The sequence below is a fragment of the Apteryx mantelli genome, chromosome 2, assembly GCF_036417845.1.
Source record: "Apteryx mantelli isolate bAptMan1 chromosome 2, bAptMan1.hap1, whole genome shotgun sequence".
In the NCBI taxonomy this organism is placed as follows: domain Eukaryota; kingdom Metazoa; phylum Chordata; class Aves; order Apterygiformes; family Apterygidae; genus Apteryx; species Apteryx mantelli.
In genome coordinates, this window is record NC_089979.1 from 24043853 (window position 1) to 24055843 (window position 11991).

Sequence of the window (11991 nt, forward strand, 5' to 3'; positions counted from 1 at the left end):
CATATTAGTTAAGATGTGCTGATTGAGAATAGCAATTTCTGCGTTCCTGCCAGTGGATTCTCTAAGTCTGACCAAAGCAGCACTGAGCAGCAGTGTGAATGATCTCACTGGAGAGAGAGAGAAATATTTTGGGACAGACCACAGAAGCCCTTGAGGTAAAGGTGGTGTATGTGCAGAGATAAACCTTTCTACTGTACCTTCAAACATGTCCTTCAGATGGAACTACAAGTGATTTTTTCTTCCTTTTTTTTTTTTCCCCCCCCCCAAAAGCAGTGAAGCTGTGAGGTTGCATTTTGTAATTATGACAACTCTGGCTCTTCTGAAGAAAGGACAGGTTTTTTTCTTTTTTCTGCAAACATGGGGAACCAGCAAAGGTCCTGTAACAAAGGCAGCCCTTTGGGATGGGGGAACTACAGATAATGAGGTCACTTTATGGATAGTACTTTTCAAGCATCTATACATAAGTAATCAATGTTTGCACGTCACAGAATTAAAAATAGTTTCCTCTCTAACAAGATCAAATGCCGTCAGTCCTCAGTTCCTGTTCTTCCTGGAAACTCTTAGTTCTTTATTCCTCTGCACTAGGATGTTGGTCAAATCCCTGTTTTAAGCCATGCATCCTATCATCTGCATGGAAGGCAATCATTAAACAAATGCTAAATGGTATGCAGTAGGGATGGTATAGTAATAGTTAGTGTTATGCCAGCAGGGATGGTATAGTAGTAATTGTTAGTGTTACACCAGCAGCAAGCAGAAGTACATCAGATGGGACAGTATGGCCCAAGTAATTGTGAATGTTTTCTTACAATGTGATTTAACAAGATTTGACTATAAAAGCATAAATATAAACACAGGACAAAGGATATTTTATGTTTTTTCCTACCAGTAAATTCCATTTTCATTTTTCTATTTCAGTGCCAGTAAATCTCTTCTGAGAGCAGCTTCGGCTGTATTGGCATATCAGGGACATGAGTTGTAGGCCAGCTAAATGTCCTGGGGGGTGGAGGGAAGCTAGTTAAACTCCAGTTCCTGTTCATTGAGCAAGCAGTTGTGGTCGTTTGATTTTACTGCCCCTATGCCAGAGACTGGAGATATTAAGAAGGAGGAAAAGCAAAACAAAAAACATGACCATATCACTGTATAAATGCTGTGTGCAACTCTGTTCTATCTCAAAATTATATAGTAAAATAGAGGCATAGAAGGGAAATCAAAGGTACAAAGTGGTTTCTGAACAAGACATGGTTAAATAGGCTGAGTTGTCTAAGTGTCTAACAGCTACAGCCTTTCCACTGCCAGGACCATTTCAATACACTAAGCTGACAGAGAAGTTTTCTCTTAATACATGGAACCACCTCAAAACAGGATCAGGCAAGCACCAGTGCCTGCATGGAGAAGGAAGTGGGACTGTATGGCTGAGGATGGCTGGAAGAACAGGAGCAAACTCAGAACAAGTTGAAGACTTCAGTGTGGAAAAGAGACAGGTGACAGGGATGTGATGGCTGTATATAGAACTGTGCCTAGCACTGAGGAGGGGACTAGGAAATGACTGTTCACTGTTTCTCATAATTTTGTAGATGTCCCTGCCAAGAATCGAGCTTTAGGCAGACAAAATGAATAACTCTTCTATGCAATAGGTTCTTCAGCTGTGCAACTTGTTGCCAACAGATTTTTAGATGCTAATTATAAAAGTGGGTTCAAAAAAGGTTAGATCCATTTAGGACTACTGACACAAAGGCACTATCTATATCTCAGGAGGTCCCTAAGCTGCAGATTGCTGGGAACAGGGAGACCCGAGGAAAGGGGCATATAGAAAATTATCATTATACCTTTGCCCAAGGCAGCTTCTCCCAAACACTCTTTGGCTGTGGCTGGTCTGTTAGGGGGATCTTTACTACAACCTGAATCCTTATGCTTTGTGATTACCTACTGCCTCCCACTGGTGCTGCTGTTTCTGCCACTCCAGTTCAGGATTAATTCAGTTCATAAATAATTCCGTTTGATGCCAGTCTGCTGTTATCAGTAGTTTAACCCAGTAGCCGGGACTGTGATCTGAAGCATCTGGAATGTGGGTGGGTGTGGGGTTTACCAACACTGCTGGGGAGAGGAGCAAGCACTGGCAGCGGGGAGCCGGGGAAGGACAGCAGCACCCAGAGCTGTGGGAGTAAGAGTCACCAGAACTGTCCTGCTAGAGGGTTAGCAGGGACTTTGTGACATGGGGCTGATGTGGTGATGTATGGTCTACATGGAAGAAAAAAAAAAAAAAGCAATTACTGAGCAATCTCCTGATCAGCATAATCTCTTTTGGTAAAATTATGTTCTCTGAGGTAGCAGTCATTCCTGTGTCTAAGAGAGAGGATGGGAACAGTGATGGGGAGGGAGCTGCTGGCATTGCTGTGCGAGTTAGAGCTCTACCCCACAGGCACAGTCATCCCAGCAAGGCTTTATAGCAAAAACTTTACCAGGAAAACAATAAACCTGCTTCATTAACAGCTTTCTTAACAACCCAACATGTAGGGGAAGGGAAGGGAAAGCTAAAAGAAAAATGTGGATACTCTCTTAGTGACTATACTTTATAACCTGCCTCATTAAAGAAACATTTAATCTCATGTGAAGGAGACTCTGAGGTTTTACATGTTATCCTGATTGGAAAAGCAGTGGTAAAATCTGTTTTTGGTGTGAAACCAACTGCTCTGAAACAGTAGTTTGGTGCAGTGAGGAACTGTCTCAGACCAGCCCAGGTATTTAGTCTTTTCCAGATTATCAGTGAAACCCTACATGAGAGATGTCTGAAGAGCAGCCCTGTGCTGTAAGCTTGGCATGGACCTGTGAAGATCCCTCTTTTGTCTATTGTTATATGCAGGAGTATTTCTATAACACGCAGCATGGTAAATTAGAGCAAGGCCTGCTGACAATACGTTTGTCTTTTCAAAGATTTCCTCCGTGAGGACACTCTGGTGGGGACAAGTTTTCTTTGTGTTGCTGCTCATGATGATGACCAAGGTGTGAATGCTGCCATCACATATTCAGTGTTAGAGCACGAACTGGAATACTTCCAGATCAGCCCCAGCACAGGCTGGGTGTATGTAAACCATCAGATCTCCCAGGTAACATGACAGTATGCTTGGAATAGAGCAGCCTTCAACCCCTCAAATCCATTGCAGAGTGTTAATTGCAATCTCTTGATTTGTACAAGATGATTTGAAACTACCCTTCATTTTGTAGGCAACACGCATTAGTCGCTATATTGTAGCAACAGATGGAGGCAACAGAAGTAACACTGTGGAGCTGACCATAACTATCACTAATGCACTCAGTCAGCCACCCCGCTGGGAGCAGAACAGATATTGGGTAACGATCCCTGAAAACACCATTTGTGACACCAAAATAGTGGTATGTTAGAAGTATGATTGCTTCCTTCCCTCTCCTTTTCACTTCACCTTCTTCCTCTCTTGTGCTCTGAATGGGCATATATGCATGCCCATTCTGCAAACGTATTGCTTTGTGCTGTTTTCTTGCCAGCCTCCGTAACTGTGTACTCCTGGTTTGTCAGGAATATCTGTTGCAGGATACACTAGCATTTTAGCTGGCAGCATTTCTCCCAGTGATCCCTAAAACTAATGGCCTGCAGGGTGTGCTCCCACAGGCAGCATCTTTGAACAAAAATGAGATCCATGCTCTGCCTGTGCAAGAAATCCTTGAGTGTTTGCACCAAGGGCTAGCTGTCTGCTCCTTCATCCTGCCTGAAATATGCTGTCTGCCTGAAATCTTTCCTACAGCTTTTCTCACGTGCCCTTAACTACTGTTGCAGTTTGTCTCCTCCACTTTAGCAGTAGTTTGTGTTGGGAGCTCTTCTATCCCAAACCTTTCTCTTTAACCTGTACAGACTTATTTTTTAAGGATGATCTCTTCTGTAAATTGCTAATAATGTCTGCCTTCCTCCTCCTGCATGTGATATCCGAGAAGTTCAAACAATTTGGTTTTGTTTGTATCTTGCCTGGTTGAATGTACAACTCAGTGGAGAAACAGTCTCCTTTTGGATTACCTTTGCTGTGGAAGGCAGAGAGAGGAGTAATTTCTTTAGCCAGTGATGCCGTTATTGTTTCGCATGTGTACAGGCAGATGAATTTACTGTTGATTAAAGAGCTACAGCAAATCTAAATATTGTAAAATTAAACTCAGCTCTGCAGAATGAAAGTAAATGGTTTCTCTTTTGTCCGTTATCCTTGTCATGCCTGCACAGTTCTTGCCATCAAATTGAACATTTAACACTTGCAACCCAGCACTTCATGAACATATATGGTGGCTCTTTTTTTTCTTCAGACTATCAAAGCCACCTCCCTTCTTGGTGATCCCAGGGTTACATATAACCTGGAGGGTCAAGTTCCAGAGACTAACATGCCAGTTCATTTCTATCTGAAGCCAAACAGAGCTGATGGATCTGCTTCTTTTCTAGTTTCTGAACCACTTGACTTTGAGACAACTAAGTCTTTCACTCTGAGAGTCTGGGCACAAAATGTAGCAATGACTCCTTTACCTTCCTTTACTATTGTCTGTGTCAATATAACAGGTAAGTACCATTGTTGTTAGAACAGCTCATTCAGGACAATACTTTTGATATTTTTATTATGAAACCCTGAAATGATGTAGCATACATGAGATTCCTCGCCACCTACAAATTCTGTGGACGGTTTTAATCCTATAAAAGGAAGTTGCATACAGTCATAAAAACGTTTGTTTGTTGGACAATTTCTAAGTGCAACTATAAAATGTGGAAATGTGCTAATGCAAAAATGTGCTGTGTGAATGTTTATGCAACACTGTAGCACTTGCCTTTATAAATGTAATTGCAAAGTTTTTCTTTTGATAAGAGGAGAAATCTAGTAAATGTCTTCATGTTGTTGAAAGCAGACTTGTATTACTAGGAATTTTCTGTGTTGTAGAAAGACAAACAGTATACAGATAGATTATATCAAACACAAAACCAACCTGTCTGGGTTTTTCTTACATTAGGAACTTTCTATTTAACATTGAGGTTAAAACTGTAGAAATGAAAATACAAAGGTGCTTACAATAGGTAGAATTTTTCAAAGATATGACCTAACCATGCTTACAGTGGGCTCTGTTTGTAAGGCTCCACTCCTGTAAAACTACTAAAAACTGTAAGTCTGATTTAATCCCTGCTTTTTGAAGTATTAGCAAGTAACTTGTGTTATGTGGTCATTTAGGATCCAAATATGAATAAGTGAAGTCTTCAGTAAAAACATTTGTCTCTGTCACCACCATAGAAATGAGAGACCTGAAACAGTGATTTGAATGAGAATCCGACGCCTCTGCTTTACTTTATCACAGCATTATCCTGCCTTCCACAATCCACCAGTGCAAAAACTCTTCTGATGTGTACAGCAGCAGTGCTTAAAGTGAGGGTCTGAGCCTCATTATACATAAATGACCACATCCCAAAAGATTTTTCCATAGTGCAATTATTTGTACCAGACTTTAGTAGCAACTTCATTTTGCTCACAAGCAAAAGTCCTATTTCAATAACGTAGTATTCCATATGAAAAAAGTATGTGTATGTACATGCGAGCATGCATGCATTAGTGGGGGAAAAAGCAAGTTAAACTTCTAAGAGAGAAGACATTGATACTGTAAATATTTGTGTGTCAAAATCAATGGAGTCACATGGCAGTAGTATAATTAAATGTGTGCTTAAGGGTTCACAGAATGAGATATTAAGCATTTTGTCCGCTTCTCTTATAAAGACAGATGCTTCTGAGGAACTGTGATTATAGCCCTTCTATTTTGGCATTCTGCAGCAACAAAAGAAAATGACTTTCTTAAAATGCGGCTGTTAAGTTGTGAAAAATGCAAAAAGATTTAGGGGAATATGTAGCACTTCACAATCTAGTCTTCTTCCAGATGAAGAACATCACCAGATTGATTGGTTGTGAGTTGACCAGGAGAATGTGATTTCAGAGCAGTTTAAACTGACCCAAGTCAGTGCTGTCACAATTCTCCTGCCTGTCCCTTGTATCCTTGTGCTCGTCGGCTCCTACACAGAGTGTTTAAGGGAGGAAATGTGTCAGAAGCTGACCTACAAAGTAATGAATGTATTTTTTCCCATTTAGTTCTCTGCAGGGGTCAGGCAAGAAGAAAAGCATTAAGCAAGACAACACTGACTAGAGCATGGCTTCACATTGCACTTAATCTGGTCTGACTGCAGACTGCTACTACAGGCGCAGCCCTTTCTTTCTCTGAGGCCCCTCTCTGTGCAGTCTTTTGTGTCTTCTCTTGCATTGGATGTGGTGATTACACAGCTGCAGAATATGTTAGGTCAATCAGCCCCATTCTCCCCAGAAAGTCAGTTTTCTGTCAGAGCAACAAAATGAGCAGTCTTACCATGTGGCAACACAATTGCTTGATCCATCTGGTGGGAGGGAGGATCCCATTGCTTAGAACAGGATGAGAAGGGTGGAAAGATCAGTATTATTCCTTCAGACATCAGCCAATAGTTAGACCAGGGGAGGCTAATGTGCAGCAGTATCCTAAGTAATTGTTGGGTCCTACAGCCTAATGTCTGATTATAGTGCCTTGGAGAGCTCCTGCAAAGACCAAGAAAGATTGCCTTACACACATTTTTCATCAACTCTAGACTTCGCAATTTAATTTCCATTGTATGTTAATCAGCCCATAATAACATGCTGAAATTAGCTACAGTGAGTGGTTCTGCTGTAGACTTCAGTAGGTAACCAGCTCTTTACAGACTGAATGAAAAGCCTGCTGGTCCTGACATTCATGGGCTTATAATAAGACTGCTGGTCAAATTGTTAGCTAGTGGCTACTGTCTTATCTGAAATTAGGCCGCTGTCTCCCAGAAATTGCTCACGGTCTATAGAGTGCCTTCTGCCATGTTCCACGAAAATGGGAAGACCAAAAACAGGACTGCTTCTTACTAAGAACAATGAGTTCTTTCTCCAGGTAAAATTATGATAGTGAAAAAATACAGTAAATTAAATGCAGTTCTAAAATTTTTCGTATGTTTTCTCACTGTGGTCCCAATCATCTCCTTTTGCAGACATCAATGATAACGTTCCATTTTTCATGTCTTCTAACTATGAGGTGTCTCTGCCAGAAGGAGCTGCTGTTGGCACACCTGTGGTTCAGGTTTTAGCTACAGACTTGGATTCTGGCCTACATGGAGCGGTTTGACCGTATATCCAGTTCTTTTCTTCCCAACAGACAAGTTTTACTTTTGTGATCACTGAGAGTGCACAGACAGCAAATGATAGGATAGTGAGCCACAAACACTTCTACAGCAGTTGTTGAGCATTTGTCTAACATATGCCTGGGTCTGAAGTGCATGATATGGGATGTAAGCAGAGAAGGTTCTGTTCAGTCTTGGGATCCTGTGTCATCCTGAACTCGTCCTGATCCAGCATCTGTGACAAAGCACTGCTGCCTGATTCTCCAGGTTGCTCCCATGACATGATAACTGGAGGAGGCTGCAGAACATGTCTCCAAACTCTTGCCCCTTTAGCTCATTATTTATTGTTTGACCATTCTTGTCATAGTAACCTGACCCAAGGAAAAAGTAGTGTTATGAAGGGAACTGCTCATTTCTGCATGTTTTCCTGGGCCTTTTTGAAAAATCCTGTCAACTCTTCTGGTAGAGAACTCTGGCTAGTAGAGATTTGTTGTTTTGTAATTGCTGTTTTGCAACTTCTGAAGAGTAACCTATGTAGTGGAACTGTGCATGGCCATGCTTTCTGCATGATGTGGAGGTTGGGGTAGAAATGTTTTTTTCAAAGGAAGAAGCCAAACCTTTGTTCAAGTGAAAAGTAAGGACGTCTTTCATCATTAAGGTCTTCATTTGTTTATGGCTGTTTTTGAAAAAATTTTTGAATGGGACCCAAACTCTCAGCCCTAACTTTTTGATATCAGGAGTGTGGTGGGTTGCTAGAAGCTAGGCAGGTGGTATTAGGGAAGGTGTCATTACATACTTTCTGTCTTTCTGTTATTCATGATTTTTTTTAACTGTCTCTGGTCACCACTGGAGATGAGATACTGGGCTTGATGGGCTTTGATCTGATAGGTACAGCTGTTTTTCTGTTTGAGAGTTCTGGGTTTTTTTCTTCAAAGTGGACAGACTTCAAAAAATTCTGTCTGAATGAACTTACTTTCCTCAAAGCATTGCTACTTTGCAGAGACTCTTGGGAAGCTACTGGGGAAATGTGTGTTGGGCGGGGGCAGGCACAGTACTTGGACGTACAAGTGAAAGTGGAAAATGCAACCTCCCTTAAATATTTTCTCTTTAGATTCACTACTTAATATTGAAAGATGCAAGTGAGGATTACCAGTTCTTCACCATGGAGCCTGAAGCAGGAATTATTTCTACCCATGCATCTTTTGACAGAGAGAAGAGAGCCTCTTACTTGATTGAAGTTCAGTCTCAGGACTCTTCAGAATCTGCCAGACCTGGTGTTCATGGGCAACCCAACACAGGTAAGACTAGTAAAGAATTATATATCTGATAAGTGATATCAGAGGTTGGGTTCCTTAACTTTTCTGGACTTGAGATGTGTGTGAGATATCTGGAATAAAGCAAGATGTTCCACCTTTGCCATTTCTTCTAGTCTGCATATGCCTCTTGCATCTCATTTTTAGACACAGCCTATGTAAGGATTTTTGTCAGTGATGTGAATGACAATGCTCCAGCATTCCCTCAGTCAGTGTACAAGATCAGCATAGATGAAGATAGGGATGTTGGAAGTCCTGTTGTGACAGCAACAGCAAATGATGAAGATGAGGGTGAGTGGACCTGCCCTGTGCATGTCTGTCTTTTTTAGTCCTGTTAGTATGACTATGCGTTTTCCATAGGACTGCTTCCTTCTTGGGCAAACAAATTTTCGTTCAGGAGATGAATGGGAATTTCAAGCATTTGCCAAAGAGAAGAGAGAAGTTCTGGATGCATGAGAGTATTTTCTTTTACTAAGAAGCTCAAGTTTCCTGTATAAGGGTTAACGTAGTCTGGCAATATTTTGAGGATAGAATGAAATCATCTAGAGCCATAACCTTTCTGTTAACTTCACAAGAACAACTCACTCCTGACCACATGCTTACTTTGTGCTGACTCCAGTGCTTGCTGGATCTCTCTGTGAGCCAGTTTCACCACTGCAAAAAATCCTAACCTGTGTGCTTTTTGTTTAGTTAACAATTTGAATCTGTGGAATGATCTGACAAGCAGTGGAAAATGTGGGATGACATAGCCAGACATGAAGGCAGGAATAAAGAAGGAAAAGGGGGAGAGTCAGATCTCCTCTCTGGGGTGTCAGAGTCCAATACTCTCTAACCAAGTTCTTTTAGATAATCCACACATGGAGGGTGTAATATTTAATATAAAAATTTACTTATTTGAAGGTCTTTGATGTTACACTGGATTTTTGATTTAGCAGAGTGATACAGCAATATACTGAAATTGAAATAAAAGTGTAAGTTGCACTTAGGAAAATATCGCAATTTCAATATACAGTTCAGTCACAATACTGAATACAAAATGTGATTCCCTTTACCAGTCTCTATAATATGTTCACCGTCCCCAGTCGACAGGGAGGAATGGGTAGGTTGAAACTGGCTCAAGACCATTGCTCTCTTTGAAATTCTTTCGTTAGTTGTTCAGTTTTTACACTCTGTGTTGGGCTGAGCCACATATCCACTCTGCCCATGCTGATCTGGCTAGTTCAGGGAGACATTCACACTTTTTGATGAGGGAGAAGCATTTACACCCCTCAACTGTGATGTAGTCGACTGATCCACTCAACAGACGTAGCTGTTTATCTAGAACAAAGGCCACCCTCTGGTCCCCTTTGTGTTAAGATGAAGTCAGTTTTCTGTGCAACAGCTGTGGTCAGTCACACGTACATCATTCCCTGAGCATCATGGGCATATCGCCCTTGCCCATCTCCTCTGAGCCTTCTTCCACTGTAGGGGTTATCGGTCGGTCACATGGGGTCACACCATTGCATCAGTTCATATGTTGTGAAGCTGGCCTTATAGCATGGTGAGACAAGAGGGGCCGAGGCAGTCCAATGGACATGCACCACAGATCAATTCCTGTCTTTGCTTCTGCTGGTGCTTTTTTGCCCCTTTCATGAGTTGATCCAGCTCAACAAACTGGGGGAAAACAAACCTATTGCAAAAAAGAAAGCAAGCTGATGCCTTGGTGACACAGCCCAAAGGAGCACCAGAGGAGTGTGTGGCTGGGAGCAGATTGGAGTTGACTGTTCCTTTCAGTGGCAGTGCTTTAATGCCTGTTCTTCTTAGTGCCCATGATGGAGAAGTAAAAAGGTCATTTAAAACTGACTGCCGCACTTGAGAGAATTTGGCAAAAGCAGCTAGCAAGTGACACTGGGAGACAGGCTGTAGAGGGAGCCAAGTTCTTCCAAGCACTAAACAATGTGGAGCACGGCCTTTTTGCTTTCTTGCCATCCACGTTTCTCCAGTCTCCTCATCCACAGATGACAACTTCAAACAATGACCATGCTTTCCACTAATTAAACAGTAGTTTTATCTAGTTAATTTGGGAAATAACTTTTCTGTCCTGTGATGTAGGATGAATACACAGTGTCATGGGGTTTTTTTTCTTTTCAAATAAGTAAGATGAAGTACAAAGCAATTTTCTATTTTATTCCTAAACACTTTGCAGCAGCCAAACAACTGTTGTTCAGATTGTACAAATGGAAGGCTCTACAGTGAGATGAATTCTTTCTCAAAATAGAGGGCTTTTGTTATATATTAGCACCATCCAGTGGTTTAAAAGAAAAAAAAAAAGTTAAAAGATATTGACATTTGAAATGGGAAGTTTAGGAAACATTAAGCAAAATAGTTTCTAATATTTTAATAGTGCATTACTTTTTATTATTATTAGCAAATGAATACATGTGAAATTAGAGGTACACAATTCCTTCATTATCAATAAAGAAGTGCTTGACTGTGGCTGCAAGTTATATTTGTGGATATAAATGCAGACCCAACCCCAAATCTCCCATACACAGATCCTTTGCAATTACATACCTGGATCATTGTATTCATGGGTGTTTTTTTTTTTTTTTTTTTTATCTCCCACACACAGTATAACAGCCTACTCTGGGCTGGGCAAATAAGGCTTCTTTTGGATACATGTCCACTATGTATAGCTGTATTGAGCATTCAGGGCGTGTACAAGCCAAACTAAGGTATCAGATCACATCAGGAAATGTGAAGGGAGTTTTCGATGTGGAACTGGAGGTTGGCACTGTCTTCATTGCTCAGTGTCTGGATTACGAAAAAGAGCAACATTATGAGCTTCGGCTTGTAGCTTCTGATGGAAAATGGGAGAACCACACTCTCATCATCATCAATGTCATGAATAAGAATGAGGAAGCACCAGTCTTCACTCAGAATGAATACCAGGGCAGTGTCTTGGAGGAGCTCATGGATCTGCCTGTATTTGTTGTAAAGGTAAATCAGTTTGCCTGAAGCAAGGCAGAACTTGGCTTTTTGTTCAGCTCAACCTCATTTAAGCACATGAATTCAGAGACAGCCTCATCAGAGTGGATGAGCCCTGGCTCTTCTGATCTCTAGGATTCAACTAGCAGTGTTCTGTAAAGAAGAGAATAAAGAGAGTGTGGTTGAATATGGGTGACAGACTTGCTCTCTTGACCAGTAGAAATGTTGAAAAATGTACTGGCTTATCTTTACAAAGCAAGTGAGGTGTTGCACTAGCAGATTTTGAGAGACTGCATATGCATATCATGTTTGGCACAAGCATACTTCATGCATTTAAGTTTGCAGACTCTTTCACTGTATTTATACTAGCAAATAAAAGTTGCCCAGGAATGTTCTTTGACTCTGGAACTCAGTCATCTTCACCGTTTTGTTGTTAGAGCAGTCCCTGGCATGGTTTTGGTTAGCCCAGCTAGCTCTCTCCCAAACAATCCCTGGATGCAGATCCAG

At 41.3% G+C, this 11991-nt stretch overlaps 1 protein-coding gene across 1 annotated transcript in view; it reads left to right on the plus strand.

Annotated features, from left to right (window-relative positions):
* LOC106483857 (neural-cadherin-like) overlaps nucleotides 1-11991 on the plus strand; it is a 58515-nt gene that overhangs the window by 27298 nt on the left and 19226 nt on the right. The window contains 7 exon segments of the mRNA XM_067290013.1: nucleotides 2932-3104; nucleotides 3223-3390; nucleotides 4321-4567; nucleotides 7076-7203; nucleotides 8316-8502; nucleotides 8665-8808; nucleotides 11210-11496. Of these exon segments, the coding sequence (XP_067146114.1) occupies nucleotides 2932-3104; nucleotides 3223-3390; nucleotides 4321-4567; nucleotides 7076-7203; nucleotides 8316-8502; nucleotides 8665-8808; nucleotides 11210-11496 (1334 nt within the window).